General features: G+C 38.8%; 1 protein-coding gene across 1 annotated transcript in view; it reads right to left on the reverse strand.

Annotated features, from left to right (window-relative positions):
* Nucleotides 1-14301, reverse strand: part of TRIP11 (thyroid hormone receptor interactor 11) — an 81345-nt gene that overhangs the window by 56607 nt on the left and 10437 nt on the right. Inside the window, exons 5-8 of the mRNA XM_050953171.1 lie at nucleotides 12524-12592; nucleotides 6507-6672; nucleotides 3549-3914; nucleotides 1825-1865 (exon numbers count right to left, since the gene is read on the reverse strand). Coding sequence (XP_050809128.1) covers nucleotides 1825-1865; nucleotides 3549-3914; nucleotides 6507-6672; nucleotides 12524-12592 — 642 coding nt within the window. The remainder of the gene's footprint in view (nucleotides 1-1824; nucleotides 1866-3548; nucleotides 3915-6506; nucleotides 6673-12523; nucleotides 12593-14301) is intronic.

A 14301-nucleotide genomic window follows, 5' to 3' on the forward strand; every position in this document is an offset into this window, starting at 1 on the left:
CCCATCCCGGCTTAGCTGCTCTACATTTGACCCTTCTCCCCACCATCTCAGTGTTGAGGAACCTGGATCATCGGACTCATTTGGCAAGCCAGAGACAAGGTTAGTCCTTTGTCTTCCATAGCCAGGTCCCCAAAAAAGGGTGTAAATAGCTTTTGTAAGGAATGATACCACAGGTACCCATAGAACTATATTATTGATTTCTGATTCTATGGTTTGGAGCCTTTATGACCTTTTCTTTGATTTTAATAAAAATCTCTAAAGCTTGGCTTTGTCTTCAGCAGGAGTGTTCTTGCCACAGACCCTGAGAGTCCTTACAAAGTACTGGACTCTCTACATTCTCTAATTCTGTGGCCTGATTTCAGAACAAGAACCTGATTATCTTCTAGTCAGATCATTGATGCATATAATTAACCAGCCCTCCATAAATCAGGACAACAGACCAATCCAGGGAATTATAGACCTGTCAGCTTAACTTCAGTACCCAGAAAGATAATGGAGCAAATAATCAATCTGTAAGCACCTAGAAGAAAATGAGGAATAAGGAACAGTCAATAAGGATTTGTCAAGAACAAATTAAATCAAACCAACCTAATATCCTTCTGTGACAGGGTAAGAAGCATTATGGATAGGGGGAAAAGCAGATGATGTAATATATCTCAACTTTAGTAAGGTTTTTGATGCTGTCTTACATGACATTTTCAGAGAACTATAGCCTACACAAATCTACTGTAAGATGGGTGCACAATTGGCTGGAAAAATGTACTCAGAGTAGTTATCAATGATTCACAATCAAGCTGGAAGGGCATACTGAGTGTGGTCCCACAGGAATCTGTACTGGGTCTGATTCTATTCAATATCTTCATAAATGATTTGGATAATGGGTACAGAGAATTCACTTAAAGTTTGCGGATGACAAACTGGGGAGAGTTGTGAGCACTTTGGAGGACAGGATTAGAATTCAAAATGATCTTCTTGATACACTGAAGAAATGATCGAATTAAATAGGATGAAATTCAGTAAGGACAAATACAAATCAACAGCACAAATACAAAATAAGAAATGACCACTTTAGGAAGGAGAACTGCAGAAAAGGATCTGGGGGTTATAGTGTTTCACAAACGAAATACGGGTCAGCAATGTAATACTGTTGTAAAAAAAGTAAACAACATTCTGGGTTGTATTAGTATGATAGTTGTAAGTAAGATGAGAAGTAATTCTTCCACTCTGCTCAGCACTGAGAAGGCCTGAACTGGAGTACTGCGTCCAGTTCTGGGCACCATACTTCAGGAAAGAGGTGGACGAATTTGAGAAAGTCAAGAGAAGAGCAACAAAATTGATTAAAGGTCCAGGAAACATGACCTATCAGGAAAGATTTTAAAAAATAGGTTTGTTTAGTCTGGAGAAGAGAAGACTGAGGGGCAACATAACAGTCTTCAAGTACATAAAAAGCTGTTACGAGGAGGAGAGTGATAAATTTTCTCTTTAACCACTGAGGAAAGGACAAGAAGTAATGGGCTTAAGTTGCAGCAAGGGAGATTTAGGTTAGGAAGTTTTTCCTAACATCTAATTGTAAGGGTAGCTAATCACTGGAACAAATTACCTAAAGAGAGTGTGGTATCTCCATCATTGGAGGTTTTTAACAACAGGTTAGACAAATGCCTGCCAGAGATATTCTAGATAATACTTAGGCCTATGGCAGTGCAGGGGACGAGACTAGATGACCTGTCAAGATTCCTTCCAGTCCTACATTTGCATGATTCTATGATTCACATTAGTTCTTCCTATTATGACTTCAGCGTTGGTATCATTTCGAAATCAGTTTACCTGATTTAAAGTATTAAGTCTCATTATTTCTTTTTCTGCATCTGTAAAAAGAGCAACAAAATTAAATTATTTATTTTGACAACCAGAAGATTAGGTCATTTAAATTGCTATACAAATTAAGTAGAAAAATCTTAGGGAACTAAACCAAATTGATGTCTCCAAGAAATAAACCTGTATACTTCATCAGCATGCTCCAATCAGTGGGAAAAAATCCATAACATAACAACATAACAGTATGATTCAGTTTTCATCACTTCGCAGCTAGAGTCAAGCAAAGATGTTAGAACACAAACAAAGTTACAGACACAGTCCATCAGCAGTTACTGAAATTTAGCTTTGAATGACTAAGTACTTAAGACTTACAAAACATCAAAAAAAATTCAAAATGAAAGGATTATATATTTTACCACAATACAGACATTGCCTATAAATCACAAAGACAGCATTTTATTTTTGTGAATTACATTCCTATAACATCAAAAAACAATTCACTATAATGGAAAAATATTCATTTAAACATAACTCCTACTACTGAGTTTCTGTAATGGTTACAAGCAAAAGCATATACTTCTGTTACTGTGGGAAACTCATGGCTAACCGTCTCGTTTTGAAAGCAATACCCTCACAAGAAACTCCAAAAAGCCCTGTGTAGAAAAAGTTTAGGGGAAAAGAAACACTACAAGGTTCTCCTCAGTCTCTTCTGGATTCTGCAGTCAGGAATAGGGTTTGTCCCCTGTGAAAGAATAACGACTTCTGGCCCTGTGCTTTGCTATTCTCTGGGAAACTACTGCAGAGGCTCCCTGGCTGGACCACCATGTTGCCAGGACTTCCCAGACTGAATGCCCTGGAAGCCCCTGAATGGTAGCTTCTATAAAAAGGATAGAGCTCAGACAGTATTAACCCCTGAGCAGATCTACTTTGGGGAGCTGCAGCCCTCCCCCTTACACTTTGAGAGAAGATCTCTGGACCTGCAGAGAACTCTCTATGAGTTTTGTGGGAAAAACCAAATACTGCTGCAGATAGGGAGATCCATATTCAGAGGGCCTGTGTGTTCAGATATCTACAGTATATCATACCTAGCCCAGGGTTTGCTGGGGCCAAGAGAAGTAAAACAAGATGAAGCATCAGAGCAAGACAGCTAATGGATCCGAAAGAGGGAAGTAAAAGAAAACAAGCCCAGGTCGATAAGGGAAGGTAGCCCAAGCCAACAAGAAAGGTAATTTTTCATGTGCCATGCCATAATTTTAAATTGTTCAATTGTCATCTTTAGCGTCTCTTCTTTCCAGTGTAAATAATCTAAGTATTTTCAATAACATTTTAAGACCAGCCATATCTCTAACACTTGCCAGCATCTCTCTACATATTTTGATCTTAGCTGTATGCTTACAGAGTGATGCAAACAATATTAGAAACCATCTCATAAAACTGGCATTTTTTTTTTTTAACATTATGGCAAAACAGAGAACAACAATTCCTGCTAGGCTCTAGCCAGGCATCTTCACTAAGCTATCCAGAGACTTCTACCTCATTATCAGAGTAGTGCCAAGGTAGTCCTTTCAGATCTTGTTTTACTTGATTATTTCAAGGGTAAACCCTTTTCAAAAGTGGCTCTATTCATAGTTATCACAATCTCATTTATTCATACTTCTTTTCCTAAAATGGCTTCTATTTTTAAATGTGTAAAATATTTTGGATAGGAACTGAAAATCTCAATTGCTTCCTACCCAACAGTGCTTGTTGTAGTCTGAGCACTTCTTCCTCTGACGATGTCATCAGTGGGAGTTTTTTCCCCTGTTCTTTCAGAAGGGTCTCCTGTTCTGCAACATAATTTTGAAGCTTAATAAACTCAGATTTCAGTCTTTCACATTCTTGTGTTATTTGGCTGTTTTCCATCTTTACCAGTTCTCTCTCATTCAGCAGGATTTTGTTCTTATTTTCTACAGAACATAATTTCTCATTTAAATTTTTTACTTTATCCTCCAGTTCCTTTATATTCTGTGTGTCCTTTAGTTTTTCAGTTTGTAGAATTTGAATGTTCTTTTGCAAGTCGCTAATTTTAGAATAATCAGTGATTTCAATGCATGCACCACCTGAAAAAGCACAAGAGATTGAGTTTAGTAACCAAAGTCAGCATTATAGAATTTTCTCCTGGAACAGCTACCAACTAAGAATTTTTATTCTTGAAAGGTTGGCAACGTTAAACAATAACTTCAGTAAAAGGGAGGCAGTCACTTCACCTACAGAAATGCAAGAGAGACATTTAGAAGAACAAATGTTTGAAGTATATAAAGACACATGGTTTGCTTTAGAAGAAGAGATACACCTCACAGCTGCTTATGTTGATAACCATAAAATGGCAATTTTGAAATAAGTGAAGTGAGGCAGATACAGTTCTAATCAGCAATAGTTAAAAAACTGACTAAAGGGAAAAATAATCAAAAATCACAATGAGTATCAAAATATAAAGTTGTCTAGTCAGTCCTTCATATGTTCCTAAAACTATTTTTCCAGAAAACTGTTAGCTACCAGGTTCATTTCAGATTAAATGACATTAGGTTTTGTGGTTTGTTGTTTTAACGTAACAGAGTTAACGAATGGTTGTCACAGGTTATAATAATTTATATATTTCATATGTATTCATTTTAGTCAATTTTAAATTCTCAGGATTGAGGCTGAAAACTGGAGATCAATACAAACATATTAGATTTATTTTAAGTTCCTTCAAGAATTAAAGAATGTTTTGATGGCAATCATATGTTCTATACACAAACACTGCATTTAAATTCTCATTACATTTGGTTTTGTTATTTCATACATAAATCCTTACATTTATAATTCAATATACAGCAAACAGTATTGACTTTTACTCTAAAGGTTTACATTAAAAAATGTACATTGCCAAGCACAGAAGCAAAGACACATTATTCTGCAATAAAACTCTCAGATTTTCAACCTAAAGGTCATGTTCAAGAGAAGTTGGGTTTTTATAGGTACAAGATATAATGTCCCTAAAACTTTAGAAGCCTCTCTATAGCCAGTGTAACTTATAATGCAAATCATTTATACAAGTTACAGAGTTCGAGAAGGCCGAAAGCCATAATTTAGATAGAAGCTGCTAAAAAGACACGTTGCTTGTCTATTCATGACTACGTAGATTCTGAAAACAAGAATTTCTAGGTTCTGCATCCAGACGATCCTAGATGGGTGAAAACGCAATTTAGCAAGGGTATGGTCATAGTTAAGCAATATCATGCTAAGAAGTGTGAGAAGTCTTTTGTCTTACAGCTGAGTCATGATGCAAGAGATGTGTGGCTCATGCCTTTGATTTCACCCAAGACTCTTTCAAAGGATTGTTTTGAAAGAAGTCAGAAGACAGAACAATTTTAACAAGCATTAAGATACATGAGTCAATTCCCTACACCACTCTGGTTGAGACCTCAAAAAGTTCTTACATGGTGCTTCTGCCTAACTCTATATCTGAGGAGACACTTGGTGATGGAGTCTCTCTTTCATTCTGGGAAGGGACAGTTGTCATTGGAAGTACATCTCTTTCCCAAAAGGGTAACATGTACTCTTTGGGTGGCAGAATTTTGATTAATCAATTACAAATGAAACTTACTAACTTAAGATATGAACTTGTAAATGAGGCCCCCTTCAAAAAGAGACCCAATTTATAAGACATACAAACTTTCCCTTATATGCATCCAAAGATATCCCAGTACAAGAAAAGCAGATAAAGGCACTTGTTGCTAGAAAGTGTTCTATCTACCAACCCATCCAACCAGGAACTTATACAGCCCTCATCACCATCAACTCTGACTTCGTATCATTCAGTGAGTGACCCATGTAGTACCTACTACTTGCCTCCAGAATTATTTTTTGTGTTGAAAAGTTTTCACTCTATTCTGCAGTCTCTTTCCAAATCAATATCGGATTGAAATCAAACGTGTTGGCTTTATGGATTTAGTACAGTGGTTCTCAAACTTTTGCATTGATGACCCCTTTCACATAGCAAGACACTGAGTGCAACCCCCCCATATAAATTAAAAACAGGTTTTTATATATTTAATACTATTATAAATGCTGGCGGCAAAGCAAGGTTTGGCTCGAGGCTGACAGCTCACGACCCCCCCGTGTAATAACCTCATGACCCCGAGGGGTCCCAACTCCCAGTTTGAGAACTCCTGATTTAGTGCATACCACCTGCCTGCGGATATGGATGTAAGTAGATTATGAGGGGACAAATTAATGTCCAGGAGTTTAAAAAACTATCCCGCAATAAATACAAGTGAAGAGAGATATCTGTTTCTCAGATAGTTTTCAACTCTAGTAGATTGGGAATAGCAGGAGAGAAACCTTCCACAGGTAGTAACCCCATAGGTCTGAAAAATTAATTTAACAGACTTGAAGAGTTTCTCACTCAGTATCTAGACCAGAATCTGTGTGGTGGACAGCTGAACATCACATGTGTTTTCTTCTGAAGAGCAGCCATCAACAATGCAATTAAATGTGCTCAAGTCAATTATAACCAAACTAAAGATTTGCTAAATCCATATGAATGTATTGGACATAGATTATACTGCTCATTTGTATGTGCATTTGATATTCTGAATAAAGTTCATTCCATACAAAAGCTGAAGGTAACAGCCTATAAAATAGAATGATCGCAGGGTAATAAATACCTTGCTGTAACTGATTTTCAAGTTCTTCAATTCGCTCCTCATATTCACTTAACTCCTCCCGGTGCCGACGACTTATCTCGGCTAGTTTCTGTCGATGTGCATCCTGTAATACTGAAAGCTCATGCTGATGTTCATCTATGTCTTGACTTAAATTCTGTTTCAGCTCCTAAAAAGTGTAATTGAAAACAAAATATTTAGAATGCAGACACACAGTATGTGTACATTTTAAAAGAATATTTTTCTGCACCTGCAAAGATACTGCCAAATATTTTACACCAAAAATAAAACGTGCCTGCTTAAAATTATTTATTTATACAATCAATGTGGTTGGGATGGTGCAAACTAAAAAGAGCCCCACCTCAAAGAATTGTAGTCTCAGACACATAGGAGAATGTAAACATTAGGATAGGGATCGGCAACCTTTGGCACGCGGCCCATCAGAGAAATCCATTGGTGGGCCAAGACGGCTTGTTTACCTGCAGCGTCCGCAGGTTCAGCCGATCGCAGCTCCCACTGGCCATGGTTCAATGTTCCAGCCAATGGGGGCTGCAGGAAGCAGCGTGGGCCAAGGGATGTGCTGGCCGCCGCTTCCCACAGCCTCCATTGGCCTGGAACGGCAAACCGTGGCCAGTACGAGCTGCGATTGGCTGAACCTGCGGATGCTGCAGGTAAACAAACCATCCCAGCCCGCCAGCGGATTTCCCCTGACGGGCCGCATGCCAAAGACTGCTGATCCCTGCATTAGGACATCCACCATCTCAACTCTCACATACACACACTCTCACTCACATTAGCTAAATTATAATCAGGTTAATATTGTCTCAAATGTCAAATAACTCGTATTTTCAGATCTATCACCTTGTTTCAATGACAGACAAAACATCTCTAGCCTCTATTAATGAAAATTCAGATAATATTTTTGTTTGGATGGAGAACTCATGTTAATTAGGAAACTAATTACTGATACATCAGGGCTGCCAAGTAAACAGGTGAACAAGTTTCTTGAACAAGAAAGTAATGACAACAAAAATCTCTGTATGTGTGTTTTTAATGGAACCATGAGCACAAAATGCTATTTTCCTATTTGTAACTGTACATGTCTGACTACTTTTGTATAACACCACGCTGTGTCCCATGGATGTGCATTTCTACTCTGATCTTTTCAGCAGAGAGAAAATACCCCACATGCCTCTACAGTCCCAGGTAAAGCAATCCATAGCAGCAGTTAATAACTAGCTATGTTAAATCCCCTTAGCTTTTCTTCAGATCCTCAAGTCCCTGGAAGTGCCCACTCTGAACATTATCGCTTAAACAACAAAAGTACTTAGCACTTATACAGCACGTCACATCTTCTAAGAACTTTCAGTATTTGTAAAGGAAAAAATGTCATCTTGGAGCCTGACTGTAATACAAAATTAAAAACAAAAGCATTTATCAACTATAGGGATAGTTGGCAGTGTTCTTTCATCCAAAAAGTAACTTAGGCCTTGTGCACATGACAAGTTAGTGCCTGGGAAGCCAGTATGTGAATCTACAAGGCATAAGCTTGCCATGCATTAACCCGCCCCGTGGACATTACTATGGTGCAGTGAAAGTGCCAAAGTACTATTTTACACTCTGGGACTTTTACTGTGTGGTAGCAGTGTCCATATAGTGAGTTAATGTGTGGCAAGCTGATGCCCTGTAGATTCACATCCTGGCTTGCTGGGTACTAACTTTTCACATAGACAAGCCCTTACCTTATGCAAACACAGGAATTTACTAACAGCCAGAATGTTAGCCCACAACCTTAGCCTCAACCTTCTCCTCTTTAAGCAACAAGAAAATTCAGCCTCACTAGGGAGAGTAGCTGGGACTATTCTTGAAAGAAGAATCAAGATCATGGTCAATTAATTTGTCCTAGTGAAAAAAATAACTTCTGCCACAATTGGCTAAAAAAATTAAAATACTGGATTGCTCCTACTTTGACAGAAAGTGGGCTCAATTCTGTAACCTGGACTCATCTTGGAAGAGATTCCATAACCCTGAGATTCTCACAGAAGGCTTAAACTTGCTCCAACAGAAGTCAATGAGAGCCATGCAACAGACTTCTTTTGGAGCAGGAGCAGGCCATAGGACTAGAGGCTGGCACTTGTTTTGGGAAGAGTTACAGTATGTGGATTATTTACACCTTAGTAGACAAATGCAACATTATAGTACATCATAGAAGGCAAAAGAAAGACTAACTTTCTGAACCAACCACAGAGCAAAGTGTCATATAACTTGTGGAAAAGGCTGGTCCACAATGAAAAGTACGTAAAAAGGGCTGCAGAACTCACTCAGACTTCTGTTATACTTATTGAGAGCAGTGGTTCTCAACCATGGGTATGTGTACCTCTGGGACACGCAGAGGTCTGCCAGGGGGTACATCAACTCATCTAGATATTTGCCTAGTTTTACAAGGCTACATAAAAAGCACTAGCGAAGTCAGCAGAAACTAAAATTTCATATGACTTGTTCATAATACTCTATATACTGTACACTGACATATAAGTGCAGTATTTATATTTAAATTAATTTATTTTATAATATGGTAAAAATTAGAAAGTAACCAATTTTTCAGTAATATTGTGCTGTTGCACTTTTGTATTTTTATGTCTGATTTTGTAAGCAAGTAGTTTTTAAGTGTGGTGAAACTTGGGGTACGCAAGATAAATCAGACTCCTGAAAGGGGTACAGTAGTCTGGAGAGGTTGAGAGTTACTGATTTAGAGCTTTTCCTAATTTGAAAGTTGCCTTAAGTATCCAAGACTCTGGGGAAAAGACAACTGCAACAATATACTTTCCTTCTAACCACATGCATAAATTCAATATTATAAGCTTATTGGAAATCTAGAAAAAATAGCTGTTTCTAGTAGTATAACTAGAATTCTGCATCCCCGGCAAGGTGCAATTAGGTTTTTCACTTTTCAATACAGAAAAAAGGTGAGCACTATTTACTTACATTGGATAAATAATAAGGATGTAATAACTAACCTTTAACAGCAGCAATGCATGATCAGGAGGAGTTTTCCTGTCATTCCCTGAACTTCTCCAGGTAAATATTAATTATCAGGACGTCTCCTCTCGATCATTCATTATAACTTACATTAAAACACACAAATATGGGAGAAAAACAAACTAGAAAATTTAAGTTATACTAGATAATACACTTCCTCTCACCTTACCATGTATTGAAGATAAAACTGATTTGATTTTCCAGCTTCATTGTAAGTATAAAAATGTATTTTTGTCTTATTCCACCATTTACATTATTTATTTATATATGTATACCATGTAACATTACCAGTATATGCCTTCACACCTATGTAGTACATTAATAAGTTAGAATGGTTAACTTTAAAAACAGGACTCAGAACAGAGCAAAATTACAGAAGTGCTTAACACATATAGTTCTCACTGACTTCACTTGGAGTTGTAGAGACTTGGGAAAGGGGTTAAGGAGGGAAAGCAACCTCAAGGTATTCTATGATGGGCATCCAAAAATTGAGGCACTACAAATCACTGGCTACTTTTGAAGTGTTGGCCTTAATCTTACAAACTTTATACTTTCAAGCCTATAATATTGTAATAAGCCAGTTGCATAACCAACCTGAGAGACACTCATTCATCTAATCAATCAGAATCTTTTTTAAAATATAGGAGGTGTGGCAACATTTCAGGGTATGTCTACAATACAGATTATTCCGATTTTACATAAACCGGTTTTGTAAAACAGATTGTATAAAGTCAAGTGCACGCGGCCACACTAAGCACATTATTGCGGCAGTGTGCGTCCATGTAACGAGGCTAACGTCGATTTCTGGAGCGTTGCACTGTGGGTAGCTGTCCTGTAGTTATCCCATAGTTCCTGCAGTCTCCCCCGCCCATTGGAATTCTGGGTTGAGATCCCAATGCAAAAACAGTGTTGCGGGGGATTCTGGGTAAATGTCGTCACTCAATCCTTCCTCCATGAAAACAACAGCAGACAATCATTTCACACCCTTTTTCCCTGGATTGCCCTGGCAGACGCCACAGCATGGCAACCATGCAGCCTGTTTAGCCTTTTGTCACTGTCAACATGTGGGTACTGGATGCTGCTGACAGACGCGGTACTGCAGTGTTACATAGCAGCATTCATTTGCCTTTGCAAGGTTAAAGAGACGGTTACCGGCTATAGCACTGTCTGCAACTGGAAATTGGTGATGATGTTTATCAGTCATTTTGCACCATTTGCAATTAGAAATTGGCGATGACAGTTATCAGTCCTTTTGTACCATCTGCTGCTGTCATGGGTGCTCCTGGCTGGCCTCGCTGAGGTCGGCCGGAGGCGCATGGACAAAAATGGGAATGACTCCCCAGGTCATTCCCTTCTTTATGTTTTGTCTAAAAATAGAGTCAGTCTTGCCTAGAATATGGGGCGAGTGTACTAGAGAACCAGAGAGCACAGCCGCTCCGGGTCAGAGCCCCAGAGATCCCGCAGAAATGATGATGATGGTGCCCCTGCAACAACCTCACCCATTGCTTCCCTCCTCCCCTAACCCTCCTGGGCTACTATGGCAGTGTCCCCCCATTTGCGTGATGAAGTCATAAAGAATGCAGGAATAAGAAGCACTGAGTTTTTAGTGAGATAAAATGAGGTGGAGGCAGCCTCCCGCTGCTATGACAGTCCAAGCAGTACAGAATCTTCATTAGACATGGGGGGGGGGGGCAGGGGCTGATGGAACTCAGCCTCCAGCTGCTATGATGAGGACTGTTACCAAGCCTTTTGTACCGTCTTCCGGGAATGACCGGGAGTCATTGCCATTTTTGCCCAGGCGCTCCGGGCTGACCTCACCGAGGCCAGCCAGGAGCACTCACGGGATGATGATGACGACGACAGATATCAGTCATTTTGCACTGTCTGCCACCGGGGAGGGGAGAGGATACTGCTGTTCAGCGCTGCAGCACTCTGTCTACCAGCAGTATGCAGTAGACATAGGGTGACATCAAAAAAGGTGAGAAACTATTTTTTTCCCTTTGCTTTTGGGCAGGGGAGAGAGAAGGGGGTACATTGACGACATATACCCTGAACCACCCAGGAAAATATTTTTTGACCCTTCAGGCACTGAGAGCTCAGCCAAGAATGCAAATGTGTTTCGGAGACTGCAGGTGACTGTGGGATAGCTGGAGTCCTCAGTACCCCCTCTCTCCCTCCATGAGCGTCCATTTGATTCTTTGGCTTTCTGTTACGCTTGTCAAGCAGCACTGTGCTGAGTCCCTGCTGTGGCCTCTGTCTATCATAGCCTGGAGATTTTTTCAAATGCTTTGGCATTTCGTCTTCTGTAACGGAGCTCTGATAGAACAGATACGTCTCCCCATACAGCGATCAGATCCACTATCTCCCGTATGGTCCATGCTCGAGCTCTTTTTGGATTCGGGACTGCATCGCCACCAGTGCAGATCAGAGCTCCACGTTGGGCAAACAGGAAATGAAATTCAAAAGTTTGCAGGGTTTTTCCTGTCTACCTGGCCAGTGCATCTGAGTTCAGATTGCTTTCCAGAGCGGTCACAGTACTGCACTGTGGGATACCGCCCGGAGGCCAATACCGTCGAATTGCGGCCATACTAACCCTAATCCGACATGGCAATACCGATTTCAGCGCTACTCCCCTCATCGGGGAGGAGTACAGAAATCAGTTTTAAGAACCCTTTATATCAATATAAAGGGCTTCGTTGTGTGGACGGGTGCAGGGTTAGATCGGTTTAATGCTGCTAAATTCGGTATAAACACGTAATGTAGACCAGGCCTCAGTTATAAACACAATTACATTATATGCCAATACACTTTGCTTAGTACCCGATCGTGCAAACATTTATGCATACACTTAACTTGATTCAAATGAAACGTGACTGAAGTCAATGGGACTACACATGTAAATGTTTGCAGGATTGGGGGCTTAGCTGCAAATTATAAAAAATGTATGGGTGTGGGTTGATCTGTGAAAACTGTCACCTTACTTTGATAATATTTTGCAGCTTGCAGATTTCACTTTTATCAGCATTATTTGTTCCTTGTACTCTGGAAGACTAGATAAAAGAAGAAAAATAATACTTTAGTTTGGGAAATAAATTGAGATAAACAACAGTTCATTTTCCTTTGAGCACTTCAACAGCAAATAATTCTTAATAAAATAGAAAATGCAAGGACACAAAGTACTTACTAAAAGTAAGTAAGCCTCCACCACAACAGTCAAACATAGGTATTTTTATTATAAAGAGGGGCTATTAAAATGTAAAGTCTAAAGCTACAATAGCTTTATTTCAAAGAAAAAATATAAAACAGCATTTCTCTATTGAAACATAAGAACAGTTATCGGATTTCTTTGTGCACAAATTTCACAGTATATTGATTGCATTTATGATATGCTAGCATATTTAATAGTTTCTTGCATTTAAAGAAAACCTATATACTCACTGTATTTAAATCCAATATATGTAACTGTAGATGCTATGGACACAAGTAATATCACTGAAATCAAATCCACTAGTTGCTTGAGTAAAGATCAGTCACATGAGTTTGCAGGATTGGGCTCTACTTGATCACAGCAATGAGAATTTTTATAACTGACAGAAAATCAAGTTAAGTGGTAAGTGAAAATTACAGATGGTAAAATTTATAATAAAATTGGCAACTACAGTATCACTTTGTCTATTGGCAGAATAGTAACGTACAATTAATAGCACAAACAACAAGAGAAAAAGCACTTTTTAGAAGCCTACATACGAAAATCCCCAAAGAAGTTATAATATTTTGGGCAGAACTCTTGTAAATATTTAAGAAAATATTTGGATGTTTCTCTACATTTTCAAATATATTGATTTCAATTACAACACAGAATACAAAGTGTACAGTGCTCACTTTATAGAATTTTTTATTACAAATATTTTCACTGTAAAAATGATAAAACAAAAGAAACAGTATTTTCCAATTCACCTCTTACAAGTACTGTAGTGCAATCTCTTTATCATGAAACTGCAACTTACATATGTAGATTTTTTTTTTGGTTACATAGCTGCACTCAAAAACAAAAAAAATGCAACACTTTAGAGCCTACAAGTCCACTCCACCTTACTTCTCATTCAGCCAGTTGCTAATACAAACTAGTCTGTTTACATTTACAGGAGATAATGCTGCCCACTTCTTATTTACAATGTCACCAGAAAGTGAGAACAGGGGCTCGCATGGGACTTCTGTAGCCGGGATTGCAAGGTATTTACGTGTCAGATCTGATAAACATCTGTAGGTCCTTTCATGATTCGGCTGCCTTTCCAGAAGTTATGCTTCCATGCTGGATGAGGCTCATTAAAAAAAGAATGCATTAATTAAATCTGTGACTGAACTCCTTGGGGCAGAATTGTGTGTCTCCGGCTCTATTTTACCCACATTATGCCATATATTTCATGCTATAGTAGTCTCAGATGATCACCCAGCACATGTTAATTTTAAAAACACTTTTGCTGCAGATTTGACTAAAGGCAAAGAAGGTAACAATGTGAGATTTCTAAAGATAGCTACAGGACTGGACCCAAGATTTAAGAATCTTTTCCAAAATCTGAGAAGGATGAGGTGTGGCACATGCTTTCAGAAGTCTTAAAAGAGTAACATTACAATGCAGAAACTACAGAACCCGAACCACCAAAAAAGAAAATCAATCTTCTGCTGGTGATATCTGACTCAGACAATGAAAATGAACATGCATCAGCCCGCACTGCTTTGGATGGTTATCGAGCAGAAC

This window comes from Gopherus flavomarginatus, chromosome 5 (genome assembly GCF_025201925.1).
Source record: "Gopherus flavomarginatus isolate rGopFla2 chromosome 5, rGopFla2.mat.asm, whole genome shotgun sequence".
NCBI classification, from domain to species: domain Eukaryota; kingdom Metazoa; phylum Chordata; order Testudines; family Testudinidae; genus Gopherus; species Gopherus flavomarginatus.